General features: G+C 40.2%; 2 protein-coding genes across 4 annotated transcripts; both read right to left on the minus strand.

Annotated features, from left to right (window-relative positions):
* Nucleotides 1-233: 233 nt before the first annotated feature.
* LOC135105929 (trypsin-1-like) lies at nucleotides 234-6,456 on the minus strand. The gene is made up of 7 exons (XM_064014649.1): nucleotides 6,291-6,456; nucleotides 2,704-2,815; nucleotides 2,310-2,404; nucleotides 1,877-2,152; nucleotides 1,265-1,352; nucleotides 828-1,098; nucleotides 234-660 (listed from the first exon to the last, which is right to left on the minus strand). The coding sequence occupies exons 1-7, from the start codon at nucleotides 6,454-6,456 to the stop codon at nucleotides 433-435; spliced, it is 1,236 nt and encodes a 411-aa protein (XP_063870719.1). The 3' UTR covers nucleotides 234-432.
* LOC135104961 (trypsin-like) lies at nucleotides 5,873-18,730 on the minus strand. Of its 3 annotated transcripts, XM_064012795.1 has the most exons (9): nucleotides 18,596-18,730; nucleotides 18,308-18,387; nucleotides 12,406-12,580; nucleotides 11,969-12,078; nucleotides 11,642-11,803; nucleotides 10,140-10,304; nucleotides 9,631-9,818; nucleotides 7,662-7,778; nucleotides 5,873-6,723 (listed from the first exon to the last, which is right to left on the minus strand). In XM_064012795.1, the coding sequence occupies exons 2-9, from the start codon at nucleotides 18,345-18,347 to the stop codon at nucleotides 6,664-6,666; spliced, it is 1,017 nt and encodes a 338-aa protein (XP_063868865.1). In that variant the 5' UTR covers nucleotides 18,348-18,387; nucleotides 18,596-18,730; the 3' UTR covers nucleotides 5,873-6,663. The 3 variants fall into 3 exon arrangements, with proteins under 3 accessions (XP_063868865.1, XP_063868882.1, XP_063868873.1); XM_064012812.1 differs by lacking the exon at nucleotides 18,596-18,730 and having other exon boundaries at nucleotides 11,969-12,069; nucleotides 18,308-18,390; XM_064012803.1 differs by lacking the exons at nucleotides 18,308-18,387; nucleotides 18,596-18,730 and adding an exon at nucleotides 14,112-14,300.
* Nucleotides 18,731-22,180: the final 3,450 nt, after the last annotated feature.

Genomic DNA, 22,180 nt, shown 5'->3' on the forward strand with positions numbered 1-22,180 from the left:
CACACACACACACACACACACACACACACACACACACACACACACATAGAGGGAGGTTTCAAGACACTTATCCACCAATTTTTGACCACTGCTTTGACCCTTTTATGGGACTGGCATTTCAGTGGGCATCTTTTTTTATTAGATTTTTGTTGCCCTTGGCCAGTATCCTTCCTACATAAAACACACACACACACACACACACACACACACACACACACACACACGATAATAGTTTTTTTTTCAGTATGGTGATGTTAGGCAAAAGTTAGGACCTTCACAACAGAGGTCTCTCGTCGCACCAAAGTCGGTAATCTAAAACACTTCTGTGTTAAAGTGAAACAGGTTTTTAAGGATGTTTTTAGGTTTACAGTCACAGACTAACAGGTTTTCTGCATTGTTAACGGGAGAAAACAATGTTGACAACCCGGCTAATCATCTCTGTGAAGATAGTCGTGGTGAGGGAGCAAAGCGTATCTGAATACTGGGCCATGTAAGATAATTCAAGACCCAAAAGTGACAGCAACATTCCACAACAGCACTGACCTCCGTGTACACGCCGGGAAAGCTGGGGTTGGCGCAGCCCCAGCCCCAGGACACCACGCCAGCCAGGAAGTACTGGTTGTTGGGCCCCAGACACGCGAGCGGCCCTCCTGAGTCAGCCTGGGGAGAGATCAATTGGAAGAAAATAGTAGAAGTAAGTAAAGAGAACTGGTCCTCCTTTCATGGTCTGTGGGAATGTGAGACTCATGAAATGGCTTCCAGATATCTACAATAGTTACTCTTAATGGTTTTGCAAGGAAGATATCGTATTTTTAAAGGGGCCTCACCTGACAGGAGTCCTTTCCCCCGGCGCTGTAACCTGCACAGATCATGTGGTTGGAAATCTTCTTGTTCTTTTTGCTATAGTTGTCTTGACACTCTCCGTCACTGATGATGGGCACGTTGACTTTCATGAGGACATTGGATAGCTTCCCGCCCTGCGATGTGTAGCCCCAGCCTGTCACCACGCACTCCCTGCCTTCTGTTGAGGGGAGGAGGGGACACTTGGCAACATGTGATAACGATACTGAAAGAGTGTGTCCTGGAAATACTTCCAACCTGTAAGAGTTGTTGATTCAGTTAAGGCAAAGGCAGTATTTAAAGCATGAAAATGTCTGAGGATGGGGAAAGGCAGCAAGACGTGCTCTAACCTAAAATATCGAACTCATGGGTCGGCAGGCATATAGGCGAGACGCTTACCCCGAACTTCAGGGGCTCGACTAACTTCACGAGGCCGATGTCGTTCTCATTTGTTGTGGTGTTATAGTCTGGGTGTACGGTGATACTCTCCACTTCTCGCTTCTGCTCAGTTCCTGCCGGGGATAACGCATATAAAGGACTCTTACTATTTTGTTTCGGGACTCATTGTCTGCTGGGGCATCACTACTCAGTGTTGGACTATGTCGGACTGCTTTCACACTATATGCAATTTTTCGCTGTGGCAATACGCAGCACGGCACCGGACCGATCTACTGGGGTTTCCTGCTTGTATCCGGCGCCGTGACGTGCTGTTTGAAGAGCTGCTTAGGAAACTTCAGAGCTTCAGTCGGCTACAGCGAACGGCAACGGCGAAAAAGAGTTTAGTGTGAAAGGAGCCACTAGTCTGTCTCGGGACTCCTCACCTTGCACTTAGAATTCACGTTTGTGGAAATAACGAATTTAAAAAAAAATCTGCTTGGCATCATTTGTGTCTTTCTCGGAAGACATCTGTAAAAATCATGGGGTACAATTCGCTTTACCAACTTACCTTTATTAATTGTATTTTTTCAAACGAAAGTTTATAATGAATTTGATCAACAATGTCTTAATTTTCTGATTAACTGACAGGCTGACCTGCCCGTTTCTGGGACAGTATCACTCTCAAACTGGCTTATCCTTTTGTCCTGACACCACTGCTGCCACCTATAGGTACCGCTGTAAGCCTCATGAGCAGTGACATTCTCACCTTCATCTTCTAGTCGATCGTAGTCACCGGCCACTATGAGGAGCTGGGATGGCTCGTAATAGTACAAACAGTGGGCGGCAGTCATCACCCAGCTGAAGTCAATGACGATGGAGCCGCAGACGTGGATGTTCCAGTTGGTTTCCTGCCGTGCCTGCCACGGGAACTCGTCTGTCATATGATAAGCAGAGTGACAATGTAAATGTTGCTACACCATGGCTGCTATTTTGCTCTGTCTTTCGGTAAATTGCGCTAATGTCAAATATAATCATGGTAGGTGTGAGGGCAAGGCTGTTGAAGGGAGATGTTGGGGGCAGGTGCTGCTCACCTTTGCCTGCCTTCGTGCCCCCCACGATCTTGTTGAGGGTAAGCGGAGACTCGCCACGTTTGCCGCACTCCATTTGGGTTTTCATCCATGTCATCCTGGGGGAGGATTCACCGTATTAATATGATCTTAGCTTTTTTAATTGTTTATCGATGACTTTCGGGGACTTTACATCCGTGGCCAGTACTTACAAGGATGGCTTCAGTTGTGGTTTGTGACTATTTAGAAACGCTGCCATAAGTGTTCTCGTGTTTACCTTCCTATAAGCAACACAGCTCTTTGATGGACAGGTGACGGAGAAAATTGTTGTAAGGGAATGTTGTAAGGATGAGTAAGTTCAGAGGTGGAGATAACCATAAATGTGTGCATGATTGGTCGTAAGCTGAGGCGTACTTACTGATAGGATGAGTAAGGGACGAGTGTAGAGTTGGTAAAATTGACAGATGCATCCGTTGTGATGGATTCCTTCACTGTAATTTCCTGAGGTCGTCCGCGTAACTTCTGCATGCCTGAAAAAAGTTAGTAAGAGGCTAGAATGTCGTTCATGTCGAGAAAACACACCATTTACCTTCGTTACAGAAATGGGAATGCTGTAAAAAGATTGTGTGATTGTGCACGTGTTTAAAGTGTCAGTATGTAGTATTGTGTGGATGATACAATGATTTATCCTTAGGGGTAAGGCGGCAAACTGGTTTCTTGTTTTATTGAGGTTTCCAAGGATTTTTATGATAGTTTGTAGTCATAGTTAACAAATCATCACTGGAAAAACGTTCACTAGAATTTGTCAAAATTATCTCTGTGGTCTTGGAAAACAGTCCTTATGAGAGTTTAGTAACAATAGCAATAATAAGCGTTACAGAACAAGGGCCTTGGTTCACAGCCTCACGAATGCGCTTAAATGGTAGAATCAACGCAACTTGGCAAGAAAAAAAAAAAGTCAGTACAGGGAAGAAGAGTCTCTGTATTTTGTAAACAAAGCTGTAAAACTGCAGGAAGACGTGACGCGCCTTGCTTGCTCGTGTCTCGACCGCCATCCGTGCAGGCAACCGATGATGAGAAAAGTGAGCAAAGAGCCAAGGAGAGAGAGAGAGAGAGAGAGAGAGAGAGAGAGAGAGAGAGAGAGAGAGAGAGAGATAGATAGAGAGAGAGAGAGAAAGAGAGAGTGTGCGTGAGTGTGAGTGTGTATGTGTGTGTGTGTGTGTGTGTGTGTGTGTGTGTGTTGGTAACGGAGTTGATGGAGTAGCAGCAAACGGCAACTTTGGCTCTCAGTTGTGGCAGATGAATGTCAGATGAATGTAATAAACTGGTGGAATGAAGCTCGTCATTTCGTGTAGATGACTCATTAGGCTGGGACGCAAGTAACACAAGGGCACTGCTGTCACCATAATATTACAACAATAAAACACTTCGTAAGACAAAAAGACTTAAATGATTACAATGATAACAGAAAATACAGGGAGATCCAACACCCCGCTCCACCGAAGTTCATTAAGTAACGCTGTACTTTTGTTCTGTCCATCCCTAGTTGTCGCTTCCTCCCTGTTAGATACACCAAGCGCGGGCTGTTTATCTGGTGAAACGAAGTATGTGTTGACTTTTTGTGTTTGTTACGGAAATGGCATCCAGCGGGAAAAATTAACTGGACAAAACCTGTATCCTATTCATCATGGTATACATAACATAAGAACATAAGCGCTGACTCTTCGGCTAGCAGAAATAACATCCAGCTGGAATACTGAACTGGAGAGAACCCGCAATCCCTCTCCCCATGGTATTCCTGAACGGAGAAGTAAACTTGTAAACAGTGCAGCGAAAAATCTACTTGACATTAAACCTATCATTACTCTTGGCTTACCTGTGAGGAGTATGAAGACAAAAGCCCTCGCGAACCTCATCTTACAGCGGCCACAGAGCTGATGACGCGCCGCTGTAGTCACGGTTGTTTCATTGCCATTTGATTTTTTCGCTCCCCCGACATGCACTTTTAATATTTCGTGCTGTGCGCTTCATTCGAGTTGCTGATTGCTATTTGTGCGCTGGTATATATATATATATATGTTGTGACTTGATGGAGAGAGAGAGAGAGAGAGAGAGAGAGAGAGAGAGAGAGAGAGAGAGAGAGAGAGAGAGAGAGAGAGAGAGAGAGAGAGAGAGAGTAGTAATGATAATAATAATAGTAGTAGTAATAATAATAATAATAATAATAATAATAATAATAATAATAATAATAATAATAATAATAATAAATTTATTTTCCACATAGTGGTTATTCTTAATACTATGAAAAATTTGGTATTATCACAAAAGAATCAAGACAACCATTAATATTTTAAAAGAAACACCAAAGCACATAAAAATATAATCCTTAAATAAGATGTATGAAAATGTCAAAATAATAATAAAGTCGTAGAAACATGAAGATTGCGGTACAATTAAGACAAAGTTGACTTAGACTCTAGGATCAGTAAGAGTAGTTAAAAATCTCAATTCAATAGAAAATTCATAAAACAATAACTTTGATTAATGCAAAGGAATCTCTGAATGTAGAATTAAAAGTAGTGTGAACTTTATTATTCACTGAGAAGCACATTTTTTAGTCTCAGCTTAGATGCTGATAGGGTACTGGACTGTGTGACATGTGGTGGGAGATCGTTCCATGTACTTGGACCTCTCACAGAAAGGGATCTGCCTCCAGTATCAGTATTTACCTTTGGCACATACAGCTTATTTTGCTGGTGTGTAGTGCTACAGGTGACTTGATTTATGGTCGGTAAAAGCCAGCAAGTAGTCAGAATAAAGGTTGATGGGATGTTTAAAGATTGCTACTGATGGATCGTATGTTATTTTGTCTTGAATAGTGAGCCACTGTAATTCATGTAAAATAGGTGTGACATGGTCAGATTTTCTGGCTTTCTCGTTAGCAGCTTGGGCAGCGAAATTTTGTGATTTTTGTGCTTTTGTTAGTAATTTCTTTAGTAATCATGGGGGTACAAGCTTCTATACTTCCGATCGTGACTGAAGTTAATATGTTTACTTGCTTGTTTACACTGTCAGTGTTTAATATATTATTTAGATGACGAGTTTCGAGAAGTATATGAGTAAAAAAGATGTCACTGTTGTAATGTTTCATATCACGAAAAGTCTTTACAACTGATGCACGTTTTAGTTTATTGATGTTTACATTTATGTTTATAAGATAATGATCGGCGACTGGCTGTGGAACCACCCCAGAGTGTTGCACCGTGTTAGCTCTGTTGGTGATGATCAGGTCAAGCAAAGTGGCTGTAGGAAGAATATTCAAAGTTGTTTCTCCCTGCGAGTCTTCATTTCTTCCCTCAATGACAAAACAGATGTAGGCGGGAGACGGACGTAGTGAGGTGGCGAGTGCCCACGCCTGACTGCGGCTATCCTCACCCACTCCTCCCTTCACACCTCACACAACCCACCCCTGGCGACTAATAACAATGCACTAATAATGCACTGCTGGTAAACAGAGTGGGAGAACAGGGTTGAAAACAAAATAAGGCTTTCTCCTGCCTTCAGAAACAGAAGAGAACATAATGTACTTTCTTGCAGGAATTTTTTATTAACAGGATAACAAAAAAAGATACTTGACAACTCTGTCACTATCGCTGGTGTTTCCTTGTGAAGGAAACTCTGGTAACACTGTAATAATGATGTGATGTCGCTGCACTTATCTGAGAGACGAGCAAAAATTACAACTTCATGGAAAAAAAGAAAAAAAGGTTTTCTAAAAATATTATTTTCTCCATACTTAAACAGTAAGTTAAAATCTCCGGGCGTTGTTTCAAGGAAGATTATTAACTTTTGGAATTTACAAAAAAAAAAAAAAAAAAAAAAAAAAAAAAACATAGCCAGCATTGAGTAAATGTCATGAAAATCAAAAGCAGCAGTGGAAGATGGAGAATTCAAGAAATCGCAACATGACGTCACAAGTGACAAATGAGAGAGAGACATTGGCACTTGGCGGTTCACTAGGCATTGCTGCACACTCCCCGATCTCGCCTCTCCTCACCACGGCATGAACTGGAAAGTCTCGGATATACTCTCCTTTGTGGTCATGGAGTGACTCTAGATGTAGGCATAAATTATAAAGCATCCCATATTCTCTACACGCTTGTACTTCCATGATTACAAAATTGTGAAATCACGCATCGAAAAGGCAAGGCTGGTCCGCTTCTGTCACATCCTGATGTAAGGCGCCATACATCCGCGGGAATACAAAGAACGAAGATTCTCGTATCGCAGCTCTGAGTCTATCTTCAGGGTTTTCTTCCTGTTTTCCTGGTGCCAGTGGGTGGGCGGCGTGGAGTGAGGTTCTCCTCGGAGTGAGAAACTACGTTGTGGAGGAATGGGTGCTCATGACTCTGTCGATCCACTTAACGAAGTGACTCACCTGAAATAACCCACAACAAGCCGATGTGTTAGCGGTGGATGTACACACACACACACACACACACACACACACACACACACACGCAAACGCACGCACGCACGCACGCACGCACGCACGCACGCACGCACGCACGCACACACACACACACACACACACACACACACACACACACACACACACACACACACACAGAGCTTTACGTCTTCAGTGTTTAGTGTAAAATAGGATTAAGTCTTTGAAGGTCCCACCACGTGTCGTTCAGTTTGTATTCTGCTTTGATGTTGAAAAATTGCATTTACTTTTCCCAAAGGTTTGACTTCAATAGTGATAACAAAATTTTTTTTCATTACTAGCCTTAGAGACAAGAAATCAGAGGTAAAGGGCAATGAAAAAGAAAGAATCCCTCGCATTTGGCCGGAACTATGTGGAACTCTGTGCTGCACACGCCAAAAAATAAAAATAAAATAAAATAATAGTAATAATAGTAATAATAATAATAATAATAATAATAATAATAATAATAATAATAATAAATAGATAAATAAAATAAATAATGCCATTAACCATCAGATTAAGAAATGTTAACCTTTTCAAAATTAATTTTCCAGTTGAATGCACGTGGAGGGCATTTCCATTCTAGCCATCTGATAATTATAATTAATTGGGCAAATAATAAAATTTTTATATACACAAGGCCCTATCTAGATACCGTATACAATGTGAAATTTGAGCTCTCTGAAGTACAGCGGAAAAATCGCCTCTATAGTGTGCCAGTTTTTCCCTTAACACCAAACATAGACAGGTTTGGAGCGTAATACGTGATAGGTTCATACAATACCTGCAAGTAAGGTACACAGGTGTGACAGTAGATGGCAGCACCTTTACACTACAGACCTTTACATTACAATGCCTGGAAGAGACGGGGGCGCGGCACTCACCTCTGTGTATACGCCGGGGAAGTGGGGCTGTCCACATCCTATGCCCCACGACACCAATCCCACCAGGAAGTGCCGGTCGTCTTGGCCCAAGCAAGTCAGCGGACCACCTGAATCAGCCTGGGAATAAAGAAAAGTGACAAAGGAGACAGTGACGTCATTAAACAATGAATTGTTATTATTTAGTTGTATCACTATGATGTTTCTGTGGAGATCTTCCAGACTTTTTTTCCTCCCGTCCAACAAGTTGAGACGATTGTGTACAAACAGAGCAACGCTTGATTAAAATCATGAAAGATGAAGTAGGATTCCAAGGCGAGGTGACCACGTCGATGTCATTTGTCGAGTAGGGGGAAAATGTCCAAGCTACACTATGTCACTATGAAAGGCTTTCATGAAAGCTGTACAAACTTTAACAGTTATGAAAACACTCATGAAACACGGGAAGAGAAAGCATGTAATATTATGGGCAAGACTGGAAGGCAGAAAGTTTCAGATGTTAGCAAACCAATTGAATAAAATCTCTGGCTTCCTTTGGCTGGAATCTTTGTCGCTGTTACGTTTTCTTATTTTGTTTGATCGATGAATTATTAAGTATTCTACATTCAAGTTTCCAATCTCTAAATATTTTTGAAAACTGAGGGAGCAGTTTTCTAGTGAGCTACACTGTTCTACGTAATTAGGGTCCCACGGTTCTATGCATAGAAGCAACGATTAGAATGGGTAAAGAAAGAAGGGTTTCAGTTAGGAATTGCTAGAATTTTCAGATTTAGACAGCTTCCAATGAATGCAAGAAACTTATACGAGGAAGTTGTGGCAACAAAGCGTTATATGGGAAAGGAATATTGAAGATGCGACCAGGAGAGGGGGATGTGCTTGAGGAATATGAGAAAAGTAACGAGTGGAAATTGAGTGAAAAATTAGGAAATGCAAAGGGAAAGCAGTGTTGGAGGAGGGATAACTGACTGAGCGAGAGAATATTACGATGAGATACATGGAAAAAATGAAAGAAGAGCAACTGAAGAAGAAGCATGGATAAGAAATGGATTTGATGGAAAAAAAAAAAAAGTGCAAGGTGTAAGATCACGAATTAGGATGAATGGACAATGTAAAGATAGCGTTAGATGCAAGATAGGGTGTGGGCTGTGGAGTAAGGAAGAGTCTGTGACCAGCATCATTAAACACTTTGGACTTTTACAAACAGTACTTTCAAAAGTCATAAAGATGATTAATAGAATTTGCATGCTGCTTTCTCTCACTGATGATGCAGAACGCTTCTTCAATTATATCACTAGAACCATGAATGCACTCTTGAAAACCCAGATTAACTTTCACTAGAGGCTGTAGAATGCAGTCGTGAGAAGATGCGGAAACGTTCATGAAATTTTGAATATGGACCTCTGCGTGTGATATATATATATATATATATATATATATATATATATATATATATATATATATATATATATATATATATATATATATATATATATATATATATATATATATATATATATATATATATATATATATATATATATATATATATATATATATATATATGCACTCTTGAAAACCCAGATTAACTTTCACTAGAGGCTGTAGAATGCAGTCGTGAGAAGATGCGGAAACGTTCATGAAATTTTGAATATGGACCTCTGCGTGTGATATATATATATATATATATATATATATATATATATATATATATATATATATATATATATATATATATATATATATATATATATATATATATATATATATATATATATATATATATATATATATATAATGTAAGAAGTGTTTTGGCTAAAAATAAAAAGAGTAAATAAATAAATAAAATGAATAATAAAGCCAGTTCCCAAAGAGTACAGTCAAAAGAATTATCCAAACTTATGACGTGAAACAATCGTGAATGCCTAAACTGACATAGGCTGTGGGTAAGCAACCAAGGCGCCACACTACCAACCTGGCATGCATCCTTCTTCCCTTCGGTGAATCCTGCGCAGATCATACTGTCGGTGACCTTCCTTGGCGTCTTGTCATAATGAATTCGACAGTCCGCGTCACTAATGATGGGCACCGCAACCTTCTTCAGGATGTTTGACCTCGCGCCGCCCTCCTTCGTGAAACCCCAGCCTGACACCTCGCAGAAACCTGGAGAAGAGCGAGTGGCTTAGGTGCAGAAGAGTTTTGGAAGACGCTAATGGCTGGAAATCTGAACATAAGAACATAAAAAAAACTAAGGGAGCTGCGAGATGCCGTCAAACCTACACGTGGGAAAAAAACAGTCAGCTTAAGTGCAGCTTGGGTACTAGGAGACGATACTGGCTGGAAGTAAGGAAATAAAAACATAAGAAAATAAGAAAGCTTCAGGAAGCTTTGGCTCTCCCTCTACTCTCTAGCCGTGAAAGTAACTAGATTTACTAAATATATGTGGAAATCTGGAGAATGAAAATATCTAGATTGTATCCTGACCTGTGACATTAGCCTTGAAGGGCGGCAGACACACAGGGTTGACGGTCAATCCATCCAGCTTCAGAGGCTTGGCCAGCAGCAGGAGAGCGATATCGTTCTCATTTGTTGTTGGATCAAAATTGGGATGTGCAATGGCTTCCTTCACTTCACGACGCTGTTCCAGGTCTGCTGGGGGCATCAATAACAATAAGAACATTAGAACTTAAAAAAAATAAGGGAAGGTGCAAGAAACTGTCAGGCCTACGGTAACTCCTGTAAATTGTCATAATTCAGACTGCTGGGAATGAACACGAGTGCACGGCATGTATAAAAGGAAGGGAGGGATGTTTCTAGACGTTTATGGTAGTTTCACTCAGGACGGGAACTTGTATGGCGAAGGCGGCCTCCACTTGAGAAGCTCAGAGAAGGCAAAACGTGGCAGTATTATGATGAAAATGTTGACAAGAGGGTACAGCAATTTGCCGAATCTCTAATAACTGCTCAGGAAACTGGTATGTTCTACTAAACCGGAATTTATGTAGAGGAGAATTTTTGGAATTTTGCAGAGGAAATGCTATTCGAGGCAATGATATTTCGTATCTTGCATTTTTTAACAAATATGATTATACTTGTTAGTTCGGCGAATCTTTAGCAAGCAGTGAGTAAATTTAAAGTTCGAAATAAAAGCAAAAGATTAATTATATTGTTATCTAATTATAAGGAAACAAATTTTGCAAACGAAAAAGAAAGCTGAATAGGGTAGACTAGAATGAATCGCTAGACATTCAAGCAGAAGATATGAACGCTGACAGTTTTTTTTATTTTATTAGTTACGCTGATCTTGAAAAAAAATAATCGAAAGGAAAGGAAATGTAAATACCAAATAAAAATTTTCCACTAGGCTGAGATAAATTTTACCAGGAATCTCTTTACACTGTCCTCTTGACTTCATGACGCCACTCATCATTAGTTCTGCCCCCGCATCCTGCCCTTAACCACTATCATGTCCTGAATCTCATAAATTTTCCTGTAAACTAATCCTCTCAAGTCTGATCGTTCTCACATTACAAGAGGCTGACCTTCCTACCCTCGTTGTTTTTGTCCTTATCACGCTGTGTTGCGCCTAAACATAGATGAACCTCTCCATTCTCTTGTCTTCGCCACCTTGTCTTTCTCACATTAACCTTCTTTGGACCACAGCAACCTTCCCGACGCAAAACACTTATCCTCTAATTCTGAATGATCCTTTTTTAATTAACTTTTCATTAGGGACTGGCACCTCAATGGGTCTATTTATTTTTTAAATTTTTTTCGTTCTTTATGCTCCTCTAGGACAGTACTGGTCTTAACATGACAAAAAGAAAAAAGAAAACTCTATGCTTCACTTGTGCTCGGCATCCACCCCAAATATTACTGCTCTGCCCGTTCACTACCTTCGCCATACCTTTAGTTCAGTGTCCTGCATGAGGCGTACATCCATCTTGCCTAACCATTTATTTCAGTCAACACAGTTACCTCCTCACCTTGTGTCTCCAGGTGGTGCTCGCCGGCCACCACGTGCAGCTCCTTTATGTCAATTGAGTTCAAGCAGTGGGCAGCACTCGTCACCCAAAGCCGGTCAATGACGACGGCGCCGCAGACGTGTCTCTTTCCAAGCTGCAGACTGATTTGCCACGGGATTTCATCTGTGGAAATAATGCTAGTAATGAATGGCCATGACGGGAATGATGAGGATGTTTTCTGTTTTTGGTGCTATAACTTCTATAGACATATTAGCAGAGTGCGCTTTGTAGACTCATGTTAAACTGAGTTATCTTATTGAAGGTGAGGCAGGTGGACGGACAGCTTACTTTTGTGCACTGTGATGCCTCCCACAATTCTTCCGGCAATGTCAGGCGATTTGTTTTTGCTCACACCACACCCCATGTGATTCTCCGACCGCAGCATCAGCCTGGAAACCCTAATAACTTATGTGACGACTCTAACTGAAGTAATACATTACGTGAAGACGGAACAAGAAAAAAGACAAATAAAACAAAACAATAAAAAAAAAATGCAGAAGGACGAAATAAGAAAACAAATAGGTCATTATAATCGTCAAATCCAGTAGAATAACAGCAGATATCTACAAATCCGACGATAATATTATACCCCAAGCACTTTTACTCTGGCTACTAAACAACACCTTATGATCCCTTTCAGCAGTAGTAGCAATAGTCGAGAAAGACACAGATACGTTTGAAAACACTTACCTGTGGCCATGAGATGTAGTGTTTGGATAACTTACTGCTGTGGTTTGAGACTGAGACTGACGTTGACTGAGATGGAAGGAAGGGGTGTGGTGGTGGTAGCGTTGATGGTGGTGCTTGTGGGAGTGGTGATGGTGGTGGTGGTAGTGGTGGTGGTGGTGGTAGTGGTGGTGGTGGTGGTGGTGATGGTGGTAATGGAGTTCGCATGCACACCTGATACAGAAAAAGAAAAAAAAAGAAAAATGGATAACAATTTTGAGGACGTACTGGACTCGAGATTCCAACCTTTATTATTTTTGTTTGTCAGTCTTTGTTTTTGTCCGTCTGTCAATTTGTCTGCCTGTCTGTCTGTTTGTTACACGTGGCACTCTTAGAAATGTTTTGTTCCGCAGTTGTAAAGATGCCAGATTTGATACTTCACTGTTAGATATTTTGAACGTAGTCTAAACCTGTGTCTGAAATACACCTCAGAATTACATGGACAATCAGACAGACAGCGCTTTACTATTCTCTATTGTTTTGAAAGCTGAGTGCACACCACAGAAGACACACAAAGCCACTTGGCAGACCTTGGAAATCATTACTATCTGTAAGCTGTAGGGACTTACAGGTGGATTCCTCCTAGGACGCACTATCTAGCTTGGATCCAAGAGACTGTGTGGGCTTTCTTGTTGTGGTTGTAAGTAAATATATGTGTGTGTTTAACTTTGTTTTTCATATCTCCCGGGTTGGAAATGCAGCAACACCACCCAGATTTTATTAAGAAGACTGTGGCATCTGTTTTTTTTTTCTATGTAATACTATGTAATCCTGTACTCTTGATGTGTTCCTGTGGATCAGCGGAGTGCCAGAGGTGACAGGTGGTGATACACTGTAACAACATTGTCCGATTCCTAGGCAATGTGGAGGCACGTGCTGCTGTTGTTTTTTTTTCTCGCTACTCAAGAATAAATAGATGGCGAGAGAATTCCATCATTTCATCATCATTCTCTCTGAATATGATTGTGTGGAACTATTGCGATTATAAAGTTTATACAAATTAATGTCATTATCAACTTGTAATGATTGTTGCCTCATGTCACGACGCCGCGTGAACCTTGAAACAGAGGTGTAATGTCACCTACGTATCATGATTGCCCCGCGCTAACATGAAAACCTTACCAAACAGAATTCCAATTAGATTATACCACGATACTGTGTTGTGTTACAGAGTATGTTTGCTAGCGCGTCTACACACACACACACACACACACGCTCGCACACATGTAGACTTTAGACTCACACACACACACACACACACACGCTCGCACACATGTACGCTCACACACACACACACACACGTACACAACAGTTCGTTAGCTCAGTGGATAACGTTCTTGAGTGTTGCTTAGTTGGAAGAAGCTCGCGGCCACAACGGTGTAAAAGTGTTTACCGATGAGAGATAGTCACTGTGCACCTGGAGCAAGAGGATGGATGGCGTGTGGTGGATGAGAATTTCCAGCAAAAAAATCACATCATTGTGTTGTGTTGCAACGCAACACAACACAACGTAACCACGAGAATATGGTTTAGAATCTCGAGTTCAGTACGTCCTTAAGGCCATCGTGAATTACAAAGCCTGTTTTGGCGTATTTTGTCCCCCTTCCTGAATCTTTTTCCACATTGCAAACCAACATGATTTCAACAAAAACACGTTTGTGTGGAGTGCAAGCATCACGTCTCACTCCACCCAATTGTGGCATACCTGAAACAATAAGGCAGATGAGGACTTGTAGAGGCTTCATCCTGAGGTAGCGAGTGTATGAAGGGGACTGGTGGGAGCTGCGTGGACATCCCGACACTTGGGCCGCTGCACCGCCCCCTGCTTATAAGACTTACCTTTACCCCCCTCTCTTCTTTTCACAATGGGTTGCTTATTGCCATTTGTGCCTCGTGTCCGTTGACTTGCTGGGATATGTAATTATCTGGGACTTAGTTATTCATCAGTAGACCTTAACCATCACTGATACTGTTTCTTCACTTGGTACAATAAGGCTTACCCTTCCCACCCCTTGCCTCTTTCCACACTGAGTGGTTTATTGCCATTTGTGGCTCGTGTGTGTCTCTTGTCTTGCTGGAAAATTTAACTGCCTGTGACTTTGTTATTCAGCAGTAGACCTTATTCACTGCTGATACTATTTCTTCACTTGGGTGGGTTGCTTATTGCCATTTGTTCCTCGTGTCTCTTGTCTTGTTGGGAAAAGTAATTAGATGAGACTTATTTACTCAGCATTAAACATTATTTACTAATGATATTAATCTGTGGCGAGAACGAATCTGAACTAGATTATGAAAATCTATGAGAAACCTTAATGGAGTACGGGGATAGAAAATAAGTTTGGAAGAGGAATTTCAAGAGAATAAGTGAAAATAACTGGAAGGACATAAGTAAGATATCAATATATTTTCAATAGGACGGAAATGACAAAGTATGAAATGTAAGAAAAACTATGAAATGTAAGAAAAACTATGGGATAAAAAAAAAGAATATATAAAAATAGCAGTGGTGTGTGGTGTGATCTGGGAAGACTGAAGATCAAAGACGATCAAAAAAGCACAAAGTAGGAGAGATCAGAAGAAGAAGAAGAAAGAGTTTCAGTAAATCAAATATTTTTTTCTCATAAGCTGGCTTTGCAAAGCTTTTAATATTGTTTAATGTGTCATATTGTTTTGTGGTAAAGAACAAAAAAAAACAATTACTAAAATATTTAAAGAAGAATTTGTCAATTTGTTTTACTCTCACGTACTTCAACATGTTTGTCATAGCAGACAAAAAATAATAAATAAACAAATGAATAAATATACAAAAAGATAAAATTAAAATAAAGTAAAATAGAAAAAAATAAAAATAAATAATGAAATAATGATAATAGTAATATGCCGGAATGATTATTTTAAATTATATATACTATTGTATATATTAGTTTGTATGAATATCTGCTTTTTCTATCTTATGTCTTGTCTCCAGTGAATGAAAAAAAAAAAAAATCAAGTAATGTATTAGTTTGGGATAATCCGTTGCATTCACCTGCATTCTCACAATCACCCAACAGTCGTGCCGTCATCCTCTGCCAGCCCAAGAGCCAAATCCTTAGCTTCACACGGAGCTGTTTTTTGCCATTGCATCTGAGACAACTTTTATTTTCTTTATGAATGAATAATGTGAGCAATGTATACAGGTGAACATGTTTTAGAAAAGTTAGACTTCTTCTTTGGTGATTTGTTTGTTAGTCATATCTTACGGTTTTGAAACACTGAAGCGAGAGAATGAGGTGTGATGCTTTGGAGCGGACGGAATGAGAATTTAGAACCAGTGTGTGTGCGGCAACGGTGAGAGCTGGATATGTGCGTGTGTGTGTGTGTGTGTTCCAATCTCGGCTTCTCGACACACTCCACAAAACATCGCTGCTGCCCACGCTTAGTATTTTCCCTGGGATGTTTTTCAGTCTCGTTATAAGTAGCGTGAAAGTCTGTCTGTGTGTGTGTGTGTGTGTGTGTACAGACATGTATTTTGTGGGTTTTTTTTATTATTTTTTTTCTTTTTTTTTTATAGTTTCCCGCATAATTTCAGTTAATATCTAGCCCTCCGAGTATATTGATAATTGAAGTGGGTCGGTAAACTCAGAAAAAAATATATTCGTTTAAATATTCATTTATTATAACTTATTTGATTTATTAAGGTGATCCGAAGGGAAAGAATTCCAGGAAAGAAATTAGCAAGAATCAGTTTGCTGGTGGCAAACCTCGCATGGCAGTAGCGGGACATTACAAAACGGACCTCAGGGGAGGTGCCACGAGCAAAGTTTGGGTTTTGTAGAGTAGGCGAGGTGAGTTGTTAACCAACCAAAGGTTGACATTTCAACGTTTTTGTCTGGGGGGGTGGGGGCTTGTCTGGCGGCTATAATTTGTTGCGTGCCTTATGCAGTTGTGGCCAGTACACCACGATTGTGAAAATTTCCACTCGCATCACGCATAGTGTCAATGTATTGTTGGTCTGTATTGTGATTTGTATATATATAAAGTTACGTCAAAGGTTAATTAAGGTTAATTTAGTACAAACTGTTACTTATCAAATTAAATAAAGGCAAGATGTGTGCGAAAGGCGTATAACTTTTGTTTCTGACTCGGCGAGTTGGGAACCAAGCTTTCTGCTTGACCCTTGTCGGCACCAGCAGTCGCTAGTCACCAGCCTTCCAAGACGTATTTCCGCCACTCTACTAGTATTACTTTGTTATAACAAATTCACTAAGTTAATAAGAACTTAAAAGCTGGGATCCTTGCGGAAGCCGTCTTTGGTACGAAAACACAACCAGATACTGGCTTGGAACGCCGTGACAACAACTATAGCGGGAACAGAGACAGACATGACTGTCAAACACTACAATGACAGCCTCTGCCCCTTGCCTCCATGTGTCTGGCAGCGACGTCATACTGCCGGCCACGGGCAGTGTCTGGTGATTTCGCTAAACAACCAACATTTGCCCGTGTTTTAGCGGGCACAAGCGGTAAACTGCTCACTTGTGCACGCGGGCATTGCTCGATCGTCTGGACGGGCCTTTACAATGTTTACCCGTCGTGCACTGCCCGATAGTGTGGACACGGTTTCAGCTGGGAGACCATAGTGTGAGTGTAGAGGCCAAAAAGTTCCTACAATGGCAGAAAAAAAAAAAGCAGAAAAAAAAAAGACTGGAGCCGTGGAGACGACTTTCATATGGAATAAAACGCGACTTGTGGGGAGTATATAACAACCCGTGGAAGGACACGCTGTTTTCTTCATATGGAAGAAAACGTGACTTGTGGGGAGTATATAACAACCCGTGGAAGGACACGCTGTTTTCTATACAACAACCAGTGCACTGTTGTTTTCTTATCTCTTCTAGGGGTTTTGCGCTGCTCTTAGTGAATCATTTGGTTACTGTATTCTATTAAGATGAGTATATTACTCAAGGACCTTAATAGGCTCGTTGGAAAATTACACCAAATAGGCTCGTTGGAAAATTACACCATACACCAAATAGGCTCGTTGGAAAATTACACCAATCTCAAAAAAAAAAAAAAATAAATAAATAAATAAACAAATAAATAAATAAAACAAAAAATTGAGCTTAGGACTAAAAAAAATTGAGCTTAGGAATTTTTTAAGCTTTGACTAAACCACTAAAAAAGTGAGCTTAGGAATTTTTTAAGCTTTGACTAGCCCAAATAAGGATCTTTCTTTTTTAATGCAGGTGCTGCGTCTTCGGTGCTGGTTAAGAGTGAGGAGCGACTGATGACTGTGGTACTTGAACTAAGTTCAAGTTCCTGAAAATACGCGCTCACTGCAGATGACTAGGGGCGACAAGGAGACGCCATCTGAGACGGCCAGATGGACGCGAGGGGAGAGAAACAAGGATGCTATTTTATATAGCTCGTCGCCGCAGACCTCCCCACTATTTCAAATATGGGGGTCTCCCCCCTCCCTCGGGTCAGCCAATCGGAGATAGACTGCATGCATCCGCTTCATGTAGGACATAAGGGTCCGTTTTATGTAGGACATACGAGCCTTCCGACATGTGAACATTATAAAATTATACGGGCCTTCCGACATGTGAATTGTACGGGCCTTCCGACATGTGAATTGTATTGTATTTTTTTCATTTTTTCTCGCTATTTACCTTCATTTTTTCCTTTATAGTAGTAGGTTTATAGGAGTCTAAAATACCTCAAAGAGTCTCCGGAGAACATACATTAACTTTTTCGGAAAAGAAAATTTATTAAAAAAAAAATAAAATAAATACAATAAATCCATATACATTTGGGAGTCCGTGAGACTCTTACAACACTGACGCTCATAAACCGGCAACACTGCCAACCAACGAGTCTGATACATAACGTTCGAACACCAGGAACTAGAATACTGACTGTGCCGGCGGATCCATGCAAGACGCAGCAGAAGGACCATCACCGACTGCCGGGGATTTCACGCCAATGCCAAAGCAGTTCTGTAATGTAATAAAAACAAGGCATTTTTGTTAGTAAAGCATACATGTGTACCAAATATAAGGTGGAAAAAAATAATAAATCAACATAAAAAGTAAAAGAAAATAGCTAGAAAAAAAAAAAATGGGGTATCCAGTTTGTTACTAATGCAAGACTGACAACAATACAAAGCATTAAGCAAATCAGAGTGTGTGCTTTAGACACCCTTACCTTAGACACCCGTATTTAGACACCCGTATCGTAAAATATTGAGGCTGAAATCGTGTTTGCTGGCTACACGAAGCAGCTCCTGAGCACTGAAAAAATACAATGTCATCTTCATACTTCTCCAACCTCACCTTCACGTATCTATTATCTTCACACATCTATTAATGCCTACATCAACGAGTCCATTCTACCTCTTCTTCACTCCACTACTTTAACATAAGTACATACTCTACTCTTTTAACCTAAGTACATACTCTACTATTTTAACAAGTACATACTCTACTACTTTAACGTAATAGGTACATATACATACCTGCATTATCTTCGCGTGTGTGTATGCGCTACTCTAATTTAACCTTGTTTAACTTGATGTTTTTTTACTATTATTTACTTAGCTCCTATTGTTAGCTCCTATTGTTATAGTAAAAACTGTTTGATCACAATCCCAGTAGCAACATTATCCTCGGAGATCCGCAGAGCTCATTGTATCGAAAAATTAACAACTGGCTCATTTCGGCTGTAATAAAAAAATAAAAAAAACTGGTCAACTATCATGTTTCATTTCTATACCTCTCAGGTCTGCGTTCCTTCTGCTAGCACATGTTATGACCCAGTGTTATGATCCAGCGCTTCTCGTTTATATATACTTTTTTTTTTACGTACAGGCCTTTGAAGCAGGATATATTTAAAGCGGGATATGTTTAAGCTTTCTCAGATTCAAGGTTTTCCAAGGTTTGGAAAGGTTCAAGGTTTGGTTTTCCTACCTTGGACGCTTCGATCACCGACTGGAGGCTTGATCCATTTCTGACCTATCGTGGGCCCTAAGACAAAGGTCGCTGGAGAGTACCACGAAAATAAATAATAAAAAAAAAAAAAGTGCTATGGTATCTGTTCGAGTGGTCTGGCGTCCAGGAAACTCGAAACCTACATTAAAAGCGCTGGAGCACACGGCAGTTTTCAACTCAACACACACATACATAATGTCTGTATGGTCTCTCTACATACGTAACATCATAGCATTAGAAGTATAAGCACATGTTACACTAATACCGCATGTAATGAATCTTTAGTTCGATAGCGAAATTTACTCCATTAGCGATATTTAGTAAAGTTTCGTATTCCAATTGTTTTACGTAGTTTGATGCTAGTAATACATTTTAGTCAATGCTAGCAATTAATTAGGCCTCGCACTAAATTATATATATATATATATATATATATATATATATATATATATATATATATATATATATATATATATATATATATATATAGTAGTTGGTAGTGCTAGTTATGCATTAGGAGACAAATTCCATATCCTGAGTTGCCTACAGTAAATACACATGTATGCATTTAAGATGCAGTGAATGATACCGTGTCTAATTCTCACTAGTGTCAAACCACTCACCCCCAATAGATATCATGTAGTTAACAAAGCTTGCTGGTTTAAGATTATGATATCTTACAAATATGATCAGCAATTCATTAGGTAATGCGACAAACCCATCAAACTAGCCTAAAAACACGCCAACTACCATGTACCCCGCCGCCTTGGCTGTGGACTAACACTGGTATCAGACCGCTCTTCAGTCAGAAGCCTCAGTATTTTAACACTAAACATGCGAACAATGCGTCACTGTTTTAACACCCCCAACAACCCCAGCATTCTCGAAATATACGTCGTGCGAGCGTATAAAAGGCGCGCTGACTACTGCCCCTCTGTGTAGCAGCTGCGACGGCGCCTCCCCTTCCAAGTCTCGACCGTAGATAACCACCACTATTTGCCTCCTGTCTTCTTCAAGGTTGTTGGTTTTGCCAGCCTGCAAATACACGAGCACTTGCTGTTATATCCATTACACGACATTCATCATTGCGTATTAAAACTAACATTACACCCAAAACAACAACCCAATCTCTACCATCATTTCACAAACACCATCACAACCATTAAAAACAAACTTTTTTCTTAAGTATTGCGTAACATTACCATTAAAGAAAACACGAAGTACATCCACCTACCATTTCATATAAACACCATGTACCATTACCAATCCACCCACACAAAAACAAGCCAACTTCACTGATATCTTACCTGCAGAGAGAAGAGAAATGCGAGCGGCTGCCACACAAGGCTGGAGGTCAATTTAGTCGAACCGGCGTCCGGAGCGTCAACCGGGCCTTAGAGATTCACTGCTGTTTCATTCTTCGCCACTCAGTCTACTGCTCCAGCACGTAATAATACGTCATTCACACCAGCACTTGCCTATCATGCTAGCTACTTAACATGCCAGGACTTCTTTCACATCTCCCAGCTCCGTAGGTTTGATCAGGATGTACCGTCACATTATTCCATGTTTTAGTGGCTAGACGGTGTGTGTGTATGTACGTACATGTGTTCATAAAAGAGCGTTGCATATTTTGTGCTTAAACAGTTGGTTATGATAAGCGAAAGTGATTTAATTGTGAAATAAATATAGACTTCTCATTACTATGCTTTTACATAACGACAGATTATAGATAGTTAGTGAAGGACAGCAATGAAGTTGTGGTTATGATAATTGTCCTCGTAGACCTGTCAGTCATGCTTATCAAGCTTTAATGAAAACTTGTCCTTATGGCTATCTAATGCCACTGTGATATCACATTGTACAGTAGAGAAGGAAGTCGGAATTGCGTAATCATATAAAGACAGTTAAGCAGCATTGTGTAATACCATCGTTTTTTGATATCTCGAGCGTGGTGAGAAATATATAAGAAATTTAATGGGATTTGAAACAACAACACACCTTAAGATCCTTGTCTGACTGTTTGTTTTAGCTGCGCTACAATATATTAATCATTATGAGAATTATCCAATGTATAAAAGGAAAAGAAAGATTAAGGTGTGTGATTAAGGTGAGAGAGAGAGAGAGAGAGAGAGAGAGAGAGAGAGAGAGAGAGAGAGAGAGAGAGAGAGAGAGAGAGAGAGAGACTGACTGATTGATTCTACACCTGTTACTACTTATGGCGAAGGGAAGGAAAATTTTTGAAATAAAACCACTTAGGGCGCCTTGTGATAAGTTACTTTACTGACGGACATATGTACTTTTTATCAACACCATCATCATTACCTTTATACAAGACATTATGGCACACGCACAGAGACAGACAGACAACCACAAGACGAGGCGGCTTACACGCTAGCGGCCCATATCCCCAAACACTGCTACCAAAGACCACAGAGATGATAAGTCGAGGTCTGCTGGGTATTTTAAGTTCTCCTGAATATTTCTTTACTATTTCATTTTCTTTTTTTTTTTTTCCCCCGCTGAAGATGCAAAAGTTCTTGGTTAAACTAGTATGAACTAGCACTAAGAGATGATAAGTCGGGTTTTCCTGAGTTTTTTTTTTTTTTTTTACTTTTTTAGGTATTTTTCACTGATGCAGAATTTGTCAGGCTAGCATTTTTTCCTACTGAGGATGAAAGAATGTTGTCAAACTAGCATGAACTGGCACTAGAAACATGGAAATATAATGAGTCTGGTTCTAAGTATTTTTCACTATTTTATGCATTTTCTACTCAGTGCAGAATCTTTAGTCGGAGTAACA

The sequence above is a fragment of the Scylla paramamosain genome, chromosome 1 (genome assembly GCF_035594125.1).
Source record: "Scylla paramamosain isolate STU-SP2022 chromosome 1, ASM3559412v1, whole genome shotgun sequence".
Classification (NCBI taxonomy): Eukaryota; Metazoa; Arthropoda; class Malacostraca; order Decapoda; family Portunidae; genus Scylla; species Scylla paramamosain.

Coding starts and splice junctions, on each gene's coding strand:
- LOC135105929 (XM_064014649.1), bottom strand. CDS start 6,456: ATGGAAGTACAAGCGTGTAGAGAATATGGGATGCTTTATAATTTATGC. Junction 2,816..6,290: donor AATGCCTAGTGAACCGCCAA/GTGCCAATGTCT, acceptor AACTTTTTTCAG/GCATGCAGAAGTTACGCGGA. Junction 1,353..1,876: donor TGATACTGTCCCAGAAACGG/GCAGGTCAGCCT, acceptor TATCCCCGGCAG/GAACTGAGCAGAAGCGAGAA.
- LOC135104961 (XM_064012795.1), bottom strand. CDS start 18,347: ATGGTCCTTCTGCTGCGTCTTGCATGGATCCGCCGGCACA. Junction 12,079..12,405: donor CTCAGTCTCAAACCACAGCA/GTAAGTTATCCA, acceptor ATAAGTTATTAG/GGTTTCCAGGCTGATGCTGC. Junction 9,819..10,139: donor CTTCAAGGCTAATGTCACAG/GTCAGGATACAA, acceptor GCTCTTCTCCAG/GTTTCTGCGAGGTGTCAGGC.